The sequence below is a fragment of the Salvelinus namaycush genome, chromosome 38, assembly GCF_016432855.1.
Source record: "Salvelinus namaycush isolate Seneca chromosome 38, SaNama_1.0, whole genome shotgun sequence".
Lineage (NCBI taxonomy): Eukaryota > Metazoa > Chordata > Actinopteri > Salmoniformes > Salmonidae > Salvelinus > Salvelinus namaycush.
The window spans coordinates 25893384-25908410 of NC_052344.1; the positions used below are offsets into that span (position 1 = coordinate 25893384).

At 47.1% G+C, this 15027-nt stretch overlaps 1 protein-coding gene across 1 annotated transcript in view; it reads right to left on the bottom strand.

Moving 5' to 3' along the window:
- The window catches only part of cacna1c (calcium channel, voltage-dependent, L type, alpha 1C subunit), a 98325-nt gene that overhangs the window by 38353 nt on the left and 44945 nt on the right, over nt 1-15027 (bottom strand). Inside the window, exons 6-14 of the mRNA XM_038978064.1 lie at nt 14655-14856; nt 11678-11798; nt 11183-11297; nt 10873-10999; nt 9107-9176; nt 5062-5188; nt 2478-2607; nt 427-486; nt 91-197 (exon numbers count right to left, since the gene is read on the bottom strand). Of these exons, the coding sequence (XP_038833992.1) occupies nt 91-197; nt 427-486; nt 2478-2607; nt 5062-5188; nt 9107-9176; nt 10873-10999; nt 11183-11297; nt 11678-11798; nt 14655-14856 (1059 nt within the window). The remainder of the gene's footprint in view (nt 1-90; nt 198-426; nt 487-2477; nt 2608-5061; nt 5189-9106; nt 9177-10872; nt 11000-11182; nt 11298-11677; nt 11799-14654; nt 14857-15027) is intronic.

Sequence of the window (15027 nt, forward strand, 5' to 3'; positions counted from 1 at the left end):
AACGCTAAATGAATTGCGATGAGAATTCCTACGTGTGTATTTAACCATTGAAACGTCCCTGTTGTAACGGTGTAGTGAAGGTCAACTCACTGTATTCCAGAGGAGATGAGAGACACGCTGACCACCACCAGATCCAGGATGTTGAAGTAGTTCCGACAGAACGAACCCTTATGGATGAACGCCCCGTACGCTGTCATCTACAAGGTCATGAACCAGGAAGAGAAAACCACGTGCACAGGAAACCGTAAGACAAAAGATTGCGATCGATGACGATGAAGTGAATGTCTGCTCACGGGGTTTGTTGCTCAAAACCTCATGTTTTTCCAAGGCTTAAAACACTTCCAACACTTCACCAAGCCTTTCCAGAGCAGACCGTGTCCATTATGTGTGGTGTAGAGATGACGTTGAGAAGGAATGAACGGTTACCTTCAGAATGATCTCTATGGTGAAGAGCCCAGTGAAGACATGGTCTGCATAGCCTAATATCTGAGACACAGTGATCACAATGCGGGTCAACACAATACATCACACAGTCGTGCATCTCACAGAGGCTTCCATAGCATCACAATATGTGTCACAAATGCCACCCTATTCCCTACATAGTGCACTACTTTTGAACAGGGTGTGGTTAAAAATAGTGCACTACATAGGGAATAGGGTGCCATTTGGGATGTAACCTGTATAATAACATAGAAGCTATAATAATATAGAGATAATGTAATTAAGTGGGGAAAGTAGTCACAAAGCAGCGCGGGGTTCAGTGCCAGACATTCAGATTCATTAATCCACTTCAAGTTATCGAGCGGAAAGGATGAAGGCTATTGAAGTGGTGAAGTCACACACACACACACACACACACACACACACACACACACACACACACACACACACACACACACACACACACACACACACACACACACACACACCTCTAAAGGCTGTTTAACCCACTCAGGGAGTGTGTGTTTGTGTGTGTGTGTGTGTGTGTGTGTGTGTGTGTGTGTGTGTGTGTGTGTGTGTGTGTGTGTGTGTGTGTGTGTGTGTGTGTGTGTGTGTGTGTGTGTGTGAGAGAGACTAGAGACAGAAAGAGAGAGAGAGTATGGAAGTTAGTGTGTTTTTGCATGCATGTACAGTGTGTCCGTGCCTCTGTGTGTGTGTGCCTGTGTGTGTACATGTGTCCGTGCCTCTGTGTGTGTGTGCCTGTGTGTGTACATGTGTCCGTGCCTCTGTGTGTATGTACACGTGTACGTGCCTCTGTGTGTGTGTACATGTGTCCGTGCCTCTGTGTGTGTGTGCCTGTGTGTGTACATGTGTCCGTGCCTCTGTGTGTGTGTGTGTACATGTGTCCGTGCCTCTGCGTGTGTGTGTAGATGTGTCCGTGCCTCTGTGTGTGCGTGTGTAGATGTGTCCGTGCCTCTGTGTGTGTGTGCCTGTGTGTGTACATGTGTCCGTGCCTCTGTGTGTGTGTACCTGTGTGTGTACATGTGTCCGTGCCTCTGTGTGTGTGTGTGTACATGTGTCCGTGCCTCTGCGTGTGTGTGTAGATGTGTCCGTGCCTCTGTGTGTGCGTGTGTAGATGTGTCCGTGCCTCTGTGTGTGTGTGCATGTGTGTGTACATGTGTCCGTGCCTCTGTGTCTGTGTGTACATGTGTCCGTGCCTCTGCGCGTGTGTGTAGATGTGTCCGTGCCTCTGTGTGTGTACATGTGTCCGTGCCTCTGTGTCTGTGTGTACATGTGTGTGTACATGTGTCCGTGCCTCTGTGTCTGTGTGTACATGTGTCCGTGCCTCTGTGTGTGTGTGTAGATGTGTCCGTGCCTCTGTGTGTGTACATGTGTCCGTGCCTCTGCGTGTGTGTGTGTAGATGTGTCCGTGCCTCTGTGTGTGTGTGCCTGTGTGTGTACATGTGTCCGTGCCTCTGTGTGTGTGTGTGTGTACATGTGTCCGTGCCTCTGCGTGTGTGTGTAGATGTGTCCGTGCCTCTGTGTGTGTACATGTGTCCGTGCCTCTGTGTGTGTGTGTGTAGATGTGTCCGTGCCTCTGTGTGTGCGTGTGTAGATGTGTCCGTGCCTCTGTGTGTGTGTGCCTGTGTGTGTACATGTGTCCGTGCCTCTGTGTGTGTGTGTGTACATGTGTCCGTGCCTCTGTGTGTGTACATGTGTCCGTGCCTCTGTGTGTGTGTGTGTACATGTGTCCGTGCCTCTGTGTGTGTGTGTACATGTGTCCGTGCCTCTGTGTGTGTGTGTAGATGTGTCCGTGCCTCTGTGTGTGTGTGTGTACATGTGTCCGTGCCTGTGTGTGTGTACATGTGTCCGTGCCTCTGTGTGTGTGTGTGTAGATGTGTCCGTGCCTCTGTGTGTGTGTGTGTGTGTACATGTGTCCGTGCCTCTGTGTGTGTGTGTGTACATGTGTCCGTGCCTCTGTGTGTGTGTGTGTAGATGTGTCCGTGCCTCTGTGTGTGTAAGACATAAACACACACCTGGTTCCTGAAGGAGTCGTAACGGACAGGGTCCTCTGCTGCCAGAGAGATACTGCTCAGTAGAATGAAGAACAGGATCAGGTTGGTGAAGATGTTGTGGTTCACCATCTTATGGCACAGAACCCTGAACCTGGGGAGAGGGAGGGAGGAGGGAGGGAGGGAGGGGAGGAGGGAGGAGGGATGGAGGGGAGGGAGGGAGGAGGGGAGGGAGGGAGGAGGGGAGGGAGGAGGGAGGGAGGGAGGAGGGAGGAGGGGAGGGAGGAGGGGGAGAGGGAGGGAGGGAGGAGGGGAGGGAGGGAGGGAGGGAGGAGGGATGGAGGGGAGGGAGGGAGGGAGGGAGGGAGGGAGGGGGAGGAAGGAGGGGAGGGAGGAGGGAGGAGGGGGGGAGGGAGGAGGGGGAGAGGGAGGGAGGGAGGGAGGAGGGGAGGGAGGGAGGGAGGAGGGATGGAGGGGAGGGAGGGAGGGAGGAGGGATGGAGGGGAGGGAGGGAGGAGGGGGAGAGGGAGGGAGGGAGAGAGGGAGGAGGGGAGGGAGGGAGGGAGGAGGGATGGAGTGGAGGGAGGGAGGAGGGGAGGGAGGGAGGAGTGGAGGGAGGAGGGAGGGAGGGAGGAGGGAGGGAGGAGGGAGGAGGGGAGGGAGGAGGGGGAGAGGGAGGGAGGGAGGGAGGGAGGGAGGGAGGAGAGGGAGGGAGGGGGAGGAAGGAGGGGAGGGAGGAGGGAGGAGGGGGGGAGGGAGGAGGGGGAGAGGGAGGGAGGGAGGGAGGAGGGGAGGGAGGGAGGGAGGAGGGATGGAGGGGAGGGAGGAGGGAGGAGGGGGGAGGGAGGAGGGGGAGAGGGAGGGAGGGAGGGAGGGAGGGAGGAGGGGAGGGAGGGAGGGAGGAGGGATGGAGGGAGGAGGAGGAGAGGAGGGAGGAGGGAGGAGAGGGGGAAGGAAGGAAGGGGGGGAGGGGAGGAGGAGGAGGGAGGGGGAGGGAGGAGGGGAGGATGGGAGGGAGGGGAGGCAGAGGGGAGGTGGGGAGAGAGGGGGGGGGGGGGGAGGAGGGAGGGAGGGTGGAGGGAGGGGAGGGAGGGGGAGGAGGGAGGGAGGGAGGAGGGAGGGAGGAGGAGGAGGAGGGAGGAGGGGGAGGAGGGAGGGAGGAGGGAGGAGGGAGGGAGGAGGGGGGAGGGAGGAGGGGAGGGAGGAGGGGAGGAGGGAGGGAGGGGGGGGAGGAGGGAGGGAGGGAGGAGGGGGGAGGAGGGAGGGAGAGGGAGGGAGAGGGAGGGAGGGGGAGGGGAGGGAGGAGGGTGAGAAGGAGGGAGGAGGCAGGAGGGAAGGAGGGAGGAGGGGAGGGAGGAGGGTGAGAGGGAGGAGAGGAGAGGGAAGGGAGGGAGGGAGGGAAGGAGGAGGGGAGGGAGGAGGGTGGGAGGGGGGAGGGGGGGAGGGAGGAGGGAGGAGGGGGAGAGGGAAAGGAGGGGAGGGGAGGGAGGAGGAGGGAGGGAGGGAGGGAGGGAGGAGGGGAGGGAGGAGGGAGGGAGGAGGGGAGGGAGGAGGGAGGAAGGGAGGGAGGAGGGATGGAGGGAGGAGAGGGATGGAGGGAGGAGGGGAGGGAGGAGGGTGAGAGGGAGGAGAGGGAAGGGAGGGAGGGAGGGAAGGGAGGGAGGGGAGGAGGGGGAGAGGGAGGGAGGGAGGAGGAAGGGAGGAGGGAGGGAGGGGGGAGAGGGAGGGAGGAGGGAGGAAGGGAGGGAGGAGGGAGGAGGGGAGGGAGGAGGGAGGAATGGAGGGCGGGAGGGAGGGGGAGGAAGGAGGGATGGAGGGAGGAGGAGGGATGGAGGAGGGAGGAAGGGAGGTAGGAAGGGATGGAGGAAGGGAGGGAGGAAGGAAGGAAGGGAGGAAGGGAGGGATGGACAGGCAAAGAAGAAATAGTGATCAATAGATCAGGGCACAGAGAGATCAGAGAGAACCCTAATCCTACAGACATTTCAATCATTTAACAGACACTCTTATCCAGAGCGACTTACAGAAGCATTCATTTTCGTACTGGTCCTCCGTGGGAATCGAACCCACAACCCTGGCATGGCAAGTGCCATGCTCTACCAAGTGAGCCACACGGAACATCAGACAACAGACAGACAACAGACATCTGACATCAGACAGACAACCGACATCAGACAGACATCAGACATCAGACAGACATCAGACAGACATCAGACAGACAGACATCAGACAGACAGTCATCAGACAGACATCAGACAGACAGACATCAGCCAGACATCAGCCAGACATCAGACAGACAGACATCAGACAGACAGACAGACATCAGACAGACATCAGACAGACATCAGCCAGACATCAGACAGACATCAGACAGACAGACATCAGACAGACAGACATCAGACAGACAGACATCAGACAGACAGACATCAGCCAGACATCAGCCAGACATCAGACAGACAGACATCAGACAGACAGACAGACATCAGCCAGACATCAGCCAGACATCAGCCAGACATCAGCCAGACATCAGCCAGATGGGGTGTGTTTAGGGACCCCTCTCATAGACTCCACCTGCTTCTCTCAGTATATTTGTGGGTGAACTGTCTCTTACTTGTTGGTGTTGCTGAAGATGAAGAAAGCCCGGGCCTCAGGCATGGGAATAGCCTTCTCCTTCAGCTGAATGTCAGACAGGGGCCGAGGCCGGGGGCCCACCGGCATCTCAGGCTCCTCATCCTCTCCTACAAGGGCCACGCAGGAGAGAAAGAGGGAGAACAGGAGGAGAAGAGGAGAGGAGAGAGAGAAAGTGTTAGAGATGGAGGAGTTGGTCAGTTATGTTGAGAAATAGTTGAATGAGCTGTTTATAAATGAACCTGGTATAGTTATTTCAGTTTGTTATTGTAGTTACACCATACTATAACAATTACCCACAATTCATCAGTAAAAACGTTAAAAGCCATATGAATTTTAACTTTTTCATTTATCTACAAACGTGAACAACTGGATTGGTAAGGCAACAGTACACACAAAACAGCAACAACACCCTCACACACAAACATCAACACAACACCCCCACACAAAAGGCGAAATCAACACCCCCCCACACAACATCAACACAACAACCCCCCACACAAACAGCAAACACCACCCTCACCAACATCAACACAAAAACCCCCCACACAACATCTAACATCAACACCCCCCACAACACGAACAACACACCACACACAAACTAACATCAACACCCCCACACAACATCTAACATCAAAACCCCCCACAACAACACAAACACAACACCCCGCACACAACACTAACAGCCAACACCCCACACTCAACTAACATCAACACCCCCTCATCAACAGACTCAACATCAAAACCCCCTCACCAACACAACATCAACACCCCCCACACAACATAACAACAAACACCCCCTCACACAACATTCTAACATCAAAACCCCCCAGACAACATTCAACACAAAACCCCTCACACAACATCTAACATCAACACCCCCCACACAACATTCAACAACAAACACCCCCCACACAACACAACACAACACCCCCACACAACCTCAACATCAACACCCCCACACAACATTCAACACAACACCCCCCACTCAACACAACAACAACCCACCCCCCACAACACTACATCAAAAACCCTCACACAACACAACTCAACACCCCCCACACAACACATACAACAAACACCCCCAACAAACATACAACAACACCACCACACAACATAACATCAACACCCCATCACACAACACTAACAACAATACACCCCTCACACAACATCTAACACAACACCCCCTCACACAACATTCTAACATCAACACCCCATCACACAACATTCTAACATCAACACACCCCCTCACACAACATTCTAACATCAACACACCCCCTCACTCAACATTCTAACATCAATACCCCCTCACACAACATTCTAACTCAACACACATCACCAACATCAACATCAACACACCATCCACAAACATTCAACATCACACCCCCTCACACAACATTCTAACATCAACACACCCCCCCACACAACATTCCAACATCAACACACCCCCTCAGACAACATTCTAGCATCAACACCCCCTCAGACAACATTCTAACATCAAAACCCCCTCAGACAACATTCTAACAACAATACACCCCCTCACACAACATTCTAGCATCAACACACCCCCTCACACAACATTCTAACATCAACACCCCCTCACACAACATTCTAACGTCAACACACCCCCTCACACAACATTCTAACATCAAACCCCCTCACACAACATTCAACATCAACACCCTCCACACAACATCTAACATCAATACACCCCCCTCACTCAACATCTAACATAATACACCCCCTCACACAAATTCTAACATCAACACCCCCTCACTCAACATTCTAACATCAACACCCCCTCACACAACATTCTAACATCAACACCCCCCCACTCAACATTCGAACATCAAACACCCACCTCACTCAACATCAAACACAAAACCCCCTCACACAACATTCTAACATCAACACCCCCTCACACAAACATTCTAACAACAATACACCCCCTCACTCAACATTCTAACATCAAACACCCCCTCACACAACATTCAACAACAATACACCCCTCACACAACATCTGACATCAACACCCCCTCATCAACATTCTAACATCAACACACCCTCACAAAACACTCAACATCAACACCCCCACACAACATTCAACATCAAAACACACCCCACAACAACATTCAACACAACACCCCACACAACATTCTAACATCAACACCCCCCTCACACAACAATCTAACAACATACACCCCCCCACCAACATCTAACATCAAACACCCCTCACACAACATTCTAACATCAACACCCCTCACACAACATTCTAACATCATTACACCCCTCCACACAACATTCTAACATCAACACCCCTCACACAACATTCTAACATCAACACCCCCTCACAAACATTCTAACATCAACACCACCCCTCACACAACATTCTAACATCAAACACCCCCTCACACAACATTCTAACACAACACCCCCTCACACAACATCAACATCACACCCCCTCACACAACATTCTAACATCATACACCCCCCACACAACATTCTAACATCAAAACACCCCCTCAAACAACATCTAACACAACACCCCTCACACAACATTCTAACACAACACCCCCTCACTCAACATTAACATCAACACCCCCCACACAACATTCTAACATCAACACCCCCTCACACACATTCTAACACATACACCCCCTCACACAACATTATACATCAACACCCCCTCACAAAACATCAACATATACACCCTCACAAACATTCTAACATCATTACACCCCTCACACAACATTCTAACATCATTACACCCCCTCACACAACATTCTAACATCAACACCCCCTCACACAACATTCTAACATCAACACCCCCTCACACAACATTCTAACATCAACACCCCTCACACAACATTCTAACATCAACACCCCCTCACACAACATTCTAACAATCAACACCCATCACAAACATTCTAACATCAACACCCCCTCACACAACATTCTAACATCAACACCCCCTCACACAACATTCTAGCATCAACACCCCCTCACACAACATTCTAACATCAACACACCCTCACACAACATTCTAACACCAACACCCCCTCACACAACATTCACATCAACACCCCCTACACAACATCAACATCAACACACCCCCTACACAACATTCTAACATCAACACCCCCTACACAACATTCTAACATCAACACCCCCACACAACATTCTAACATCATTACACCCCTCACACAACATTCAACATCAAACCCCTCACACACATTCAACACAACACCCCCCACACAACATTCTAACATCAACACCCCCTCCACAAACATTCTAACATCAACACCCTCACTCAAAATTCTAACATCAACACCCCTCACACAACATTCAGCATCAACACCCCTCACACAACATTCTAACATCAACACCCCACACAACATCTAACATCAACACCCCCTACACACACTAACATCAACACCCCCTCACACAACATTCTAACATCAACACACCCCCTCACACAACATTCTAACATCAACACCCCCTCACACAACATTCTAACATCAACACCCCCTCACACAACATTCTAACATCAAAACACCCCCTCACACAACATTCTAACACAACACCCCCTCACACAACATTCTAGCATAACACCCCTCACACAACATTCTAACATCATACACCCCTCACACAACATTCTAACATCAACACCCCCTCAACAACATTCTAACATCATTACACCCCCTCACACAACATTCTAACATCAACACCCCCTCACCCAACATTCTAACATCAACACCCCCTCACACAACATTCTAACATCAACACCCCCTCACTCAACATTCTAACATCAACACCCCCTCACCCAACATTCTAACATCGACGGGGCAAAGCACAGCAGACAAAAGAGAGAGAGAACCAGAACAACTTAATGTTGTGAATGTCCTGATTTGAGTGTGGAAGTCTCTTAATGTTTTGGTGTGATTTGGTTCTCTGCTCCTGCTTGTTGTCCGGTGTGGTTCAGCCCTTAGGAAGGTCCGGCTTACTTTTTATCACCGGTACAGTGGTACCTGGAAAATCATTAGCTGGATACGGGTTCTTCTCTTCATTCACATCTACTTGGTACTCATCAATGTTGATCTGTCAAAACACAGTAACACGGCTCCACATCAGACTCAATACGGACAGAACTAGTGACACTAGGAAACACCATGCCACCTGTTGAGAGTAGACGTGTTTTCACAGATGAAGAATTAGACTGATACTAACTAAACCAAACATATTTTATGTTGTTGAATCTGTAAAGTGAAGTATTGACTTGACTAGATAATAATAGATTACAACTTGTGTCTCCAGTCAGGAGGACAGGTGTGTCTAACGAGGACAGGTATATCTAACGAGGACAGGTGTATCTAACAAGGACAGGTGTGTCTAACAAGGACAGGTGTGTCTAACGAGAACAGGTGTGTCTAACGAGGACAGGTGTGTCTAACAAGGACATGTGTGTCTAACAAGGACAGGTGTGTCTAACGAGGACAGGTATATCTAACAAGGACAGGTGTGTCTAACAAGGACAGGTATATCTAACAAGGACAGGTGTGTCTAACAAGGACAAGTGTGTCTAACGAGGACAGGTATATCTAACATGGACATGTATATCTAACGAGGACAGGTATATCTAGCGAGGACAGGTATATCTAACAAGGACAGGTGTGTCTAACGAGAACAGGTGTGTCTAACGAGAACAGGTGTGTCTAACGAGGACAGGTGTGTCTAACGAGGACAGGTGTGTCTAACGAGGACAGGTATATCTAACAAGGACAGGTGTGTCTAACGAGGACAGGTGTGTCTAACGAGGACAGGTATATCTAACAAGGACATGTATATCTAACGAGGACAGGTATATCTAGCGAGGACAGGTATATCTAACAAGGACAGGTGTGTCTAACGAGGACAGGTATATCTAACGAGGACAGGTATATCTAACAAGGACAGGTATATCTAACAAGGACAGGTATATCTAACAAGGACAGGTATATCTAACAAGGACAGATGAATCTAACGAGGACAGGTATATCTAACGAGGACAGGTATATCTAACAAGGACAGGTATATCTAACAAGGACAGGTATATCTAACAAGGACAGGTATATCTAAGCGGCAGGGTAGCCTAGTGGTTAGAGCGTTGGGCTAGTAACCGAAAGGTTGCAAGTTCAAATCCCCGAGCTGACAAGGTACAAATCTGTCGTTCTGCCCCTGAACAAGGCAGTTAACCCACTGTTCCTAGGCCGTCATTGAAAATAAGAGTTTGTTCTTAACTGACTTGCCTAGTTAAATAAAAAATAAAAATAAATAAAAAAGGTTAAATGTAAGTCGCTCTGGATAAGAGCGTCTGCTAAATGACGTAAATGTAAATGCAAATCTATCTAACGAGGACAGGTATATCTAACGAGGACAGGTGTATCTAACGAGGACAGGTGTGTCTAACGAGGACAGGTGTGTCTAACGAGGACAGGTGTGCCTAACGCGGACAGGTGTATCTAACGAGGACAGGTGTGTCTAACGAGGACAGGTGTGTCTAACGAGGACATGTGTGTCTAACGAGGGCAGGTGTGTCTTACGAGGACAGGTGTATCTAACGAGGACAGGTGTATCTAACGAGGACAGGTGTATCTAACGAGGACAGGTGTATCTAACGAGGACAGGTGTGTCTAACGAGGACAGGTGTGTCTAACGAGGACAGGTGTATCTAACGAGGACAGGTGTTTCTAACGAGGACAGGTGTTTCTAACAAGGAAATGTGTTTCTAACGAGGACAGGTGTGTCTGAGACATACCTTGGTGGCATTGGTTGTCTCTCCGTCTGAGGTGATGGACTTCAGCTCAATCTTCTCCTCCTTCTTCTCTTCTGCCTCGATAATCGGGGGCTTTACGTTGACATGACGTTTCTCCGGACTGGCCATTCTGTGTCAGAATGGAGCAAAACCACTCAGGCATACACACTTGACTGGATGTGGATGCACGCACACACACACACACACACACACACACACACACACACACACACACACACACACACACACACACACACACACACACACACACACACACACACACACACACACACACACACATCATGCAAATTACCTGGCCAGCTTCTTCCTCTCCTTCTCCTCCTCCTCCTCCTTCTGTGCTGACGTCAGACTCTCAGCATCAGCCAGGTTGTCCACGGCGATGGCCAAGAAGACATTCAGGAGGATATCTGGTCAGGGAGGTGGAGTCAAGGAAGTGGAGTACGGCTTCAGATAGTAAACAATGAAGTGTCAGCTGATCACTCACAATGTAGAACAATACACCTGGGTGACATGCCTGAGTGACGAGTTGAGTTGACAACAAACAATCAACCCTGATACTTGAGTAGTCTGGAATCCAAACTGAATATCACTCTGTTTCACCTGATATGGTTTGGATTTCAGGCTACTCCTAGTCATTGAGGAAACATCTGAGATACCATACCAGTGGTATTACTATGAACTGGGTTGACAGGGGAACAATCATCCTGCTGATGGTTCTGGATTTAAAGCCTCATGTCCCCTGTCAGTGTGAAAGACCCCGACACACATCCGTTCTTGACAAGGATACAGTTTCCACAGATGAACAGGATGATGAAGTAGATACAGACTAGCATCCCTGGGAAGGACGCTCCTCCGTAGGCCATGATGCCGTCATACATCACCGAGTTCCAGTCCTCACCTGTCAGGATCTGAGAACACACACAGGAACAACAGATGAAGGAGGAAAACTACAACATCAATAACTATTCACCATAGACAACAACTATTCACCATAGACAACAACTATTCACCATAGACAACAACTATTCACCACAGAAAACAACTATTCACCATAGACAGCAACTATTCACCATAGACAACAACTATTCACCATAGACAACAACTATTCACCATAGACAACAACTATTCACCATAGACAACAACTATTCACCATAGACAACAACTATTCACCATAGGCAACAACTATTCACCATAGACAACAACTATTCACCATAGACAACAGCTATTCACCATAGACAACAACTATTCACCATAGACAGCAACTATTCACCATAGACAGCAACTATTCACCATCACCATAGACAACAACTATTCACCATAGACAACAACTATTCACCACAGACAACAACTATTCACCATAGACAACAACTATTCACCATAGACAGCAACTATTCACCATAGACAACAACTATTCACCATAGACAACAACCATTCACCATAGACAACAACTATTCACCATAGACAACAACTATTCACCATAGACAACAACTATTCACCATAGACAACAACTATTCACCACAGACAACAACTATTCACCATAGACAACAACTATTCACCATAGACAACAACTATTCACCATAGACAACAACTATTCACCATAGACAACAACTATTCACCATAGACAACAACTATTCACCATAGACAACAACTATTCACCATAGATAACAACTATTCACCATAGACAACAACTATTCACCATAGACAACAACTATTCACCATAGACAACAACTATTCACCATAGACAACAACTATTCACCATAGACAACAACTATTCACCATAGACAGCAACTATTCACCATAGACAGCAACTATTCACCATCACCATAGACAACAACTATTCACCATAGACAACAACTATTCACCACAGACAACAACTATTCACCATAGACAACAACTATTCACCATAGACAACAACTATTCACCATAGACAACAAGAAAGTTACAGCTACTCTATTGACTGGACCTTGAGAATATAGTAAAGTAGACTAGAGTATAATAGAGTACAGTAGACTATAGTATAATAAAGTACAGTAGACTATAATAGAGTACAGTAGAGTATAATAGAGTATAATAGAGTACAGTAGACTATAGTATAATAAAGTACAGTAGACTATAATAGAGTACAGTAGAGTATAATAGAGTACAGTAGAGTATAATAGAGTACAGTATACTAGAGTATAATAGAGTACAGTAGACTACAGTATAATAGAGTACAGTAGAGTACAGTAGAGTATAATAGAGTACAGTATACTATAGTATGATAAAGTACAGTAGAGTACACTACAGTATAATAGAGTACAGTAGACTACAGTATAATAGAGTTCAGTAGAGTAGACTAGAGTACAATAGAGTACAGTTGACTGGAGTATAATAGAGTACAGTAGACTAGAGTATAAAAGAGCACAGTAGACTAAACTAGAGTATAATATAGTACAGTAGAGTAGACTAGAGTATAATAGAGTACAGTAGACTAGAGTATAATAGAGTACAGTAGACTAGAGTATAATATAGTACAGTAGACTAAACTAGAGTATAATAGAGTTCAGTAGAGTAGACTAGAGTATAAAAGAGTACAGTAGAGTAAACTATACTATAATAGAGTACAGTAGACTAGACTGGAGTATAATATAGTACAGTAGACTACAGTACAATAGAGTACAGTAGACTATAATAGAGTACAGTAGAGTAGACTGCAGTATAATAAAGTACAGTAGAGTAGACTACAGTATAATAGAGTACAGTAGACTAGACTATAATAGAGTACAGTAGACTAGACTATAATAGAGTACAGTAGACTAGACTGGAGTATAATAAAGTACAGTAGAGTAGACTACATTATAATACAGTACAGTAGAGTAGACTACAGTATAATAGAGTACAGTAGAGTAAACTAGAGTATAATATCGTACAGTAGAGTAAACTACAGTATAATATAGTACAGTAGAGTAAACTACATTATAATAAAGTACAGTAGAGTAAACTACAGTATAATATAGTACAGTAGAGTAAACTAGAGTATAATATCGTACAGTAGAGTAAACTACATTATAATACAGTACAGTAGAGTAGACTACAGTATAATAGAGTACAGTAGAGTAAACTAGAGTATAATATCGTACAGTAGAGTAAACTACAGTATAATATAGTACAGTAGAGTAAACTACATTATAATAAAGTACAGTAGAGTAGACTACAGTATAATAGAGTACAGTAGAGTAAACTACAGTATAATAAAGTACAGTAGAGTAAACTACATTATAATAAAGTACAGTAGAGTAAACTACAGTATAATATAGTACAGTAGAGTAAACTAGAGTATAATATCGTACAGTACAGTAAACGGGAGTATAATAAAGTACAGTAGAGTAAACTAGAGTATAATATCGTACAGTACAGTAAACTGGAGTATAATAAAGTACAGTAGAGTAAACTAGAGTATAATATCGTACAGTACATTAAACTGGAGTATAATAAAGTACAGTAGAGTAAACTAGAGTATAATAAAGTACAGTAGAGTAAACTAGAGTATAATATCGTACAGTACAGTAAACTGGAGTATAATAAAGTACAGTAGAGTAGACTACAGTATAATAGAGTACAGTAGAGTAAACTACAGTATAATATAGTACAGTAGAGTAAACTAGAGTATAATATCGTACAGTACAGTAAACTAGAGTATAATAAAGTACAGTAGAGTAAACTAGACTTTAACAGAGCACAGTAGAACCAAACAGATTCTCCATCCTTCTCCCTTCTCTCCCTACCTGAAAGACGGTGAGCAGCGACTGGGGGAAGTTGTCGAAGGTTGACCGGCGCGTCTCGTCAAAGTTGAACTTGCCTCCGAAGAGCTGCATGCCGAGCAGGCTGAAGATGATGATGAAGAGGAAGAGTAGCAGTAACAGGGAGGCGATGGAGCGAACAGAGTTCAGCAGTGATGCCACCAGGTTACTCAGAGAGTTCCAATACCTGAGAAAAAGAGAGAATGGAGGGAGAGAGAGAGCGAGGGAGGGAGAAGGAGGGAGAGAGGGAGGGAGAGAGAGATAGAAAGAGAGGGAGGGAGGGAGAGAGAGGAGGGAGAGGGAGGGAGAGAGGGAGGGAGAGAGAGAGGGAGGGAGAAGGAAAGAGGGAGAGGGAGAG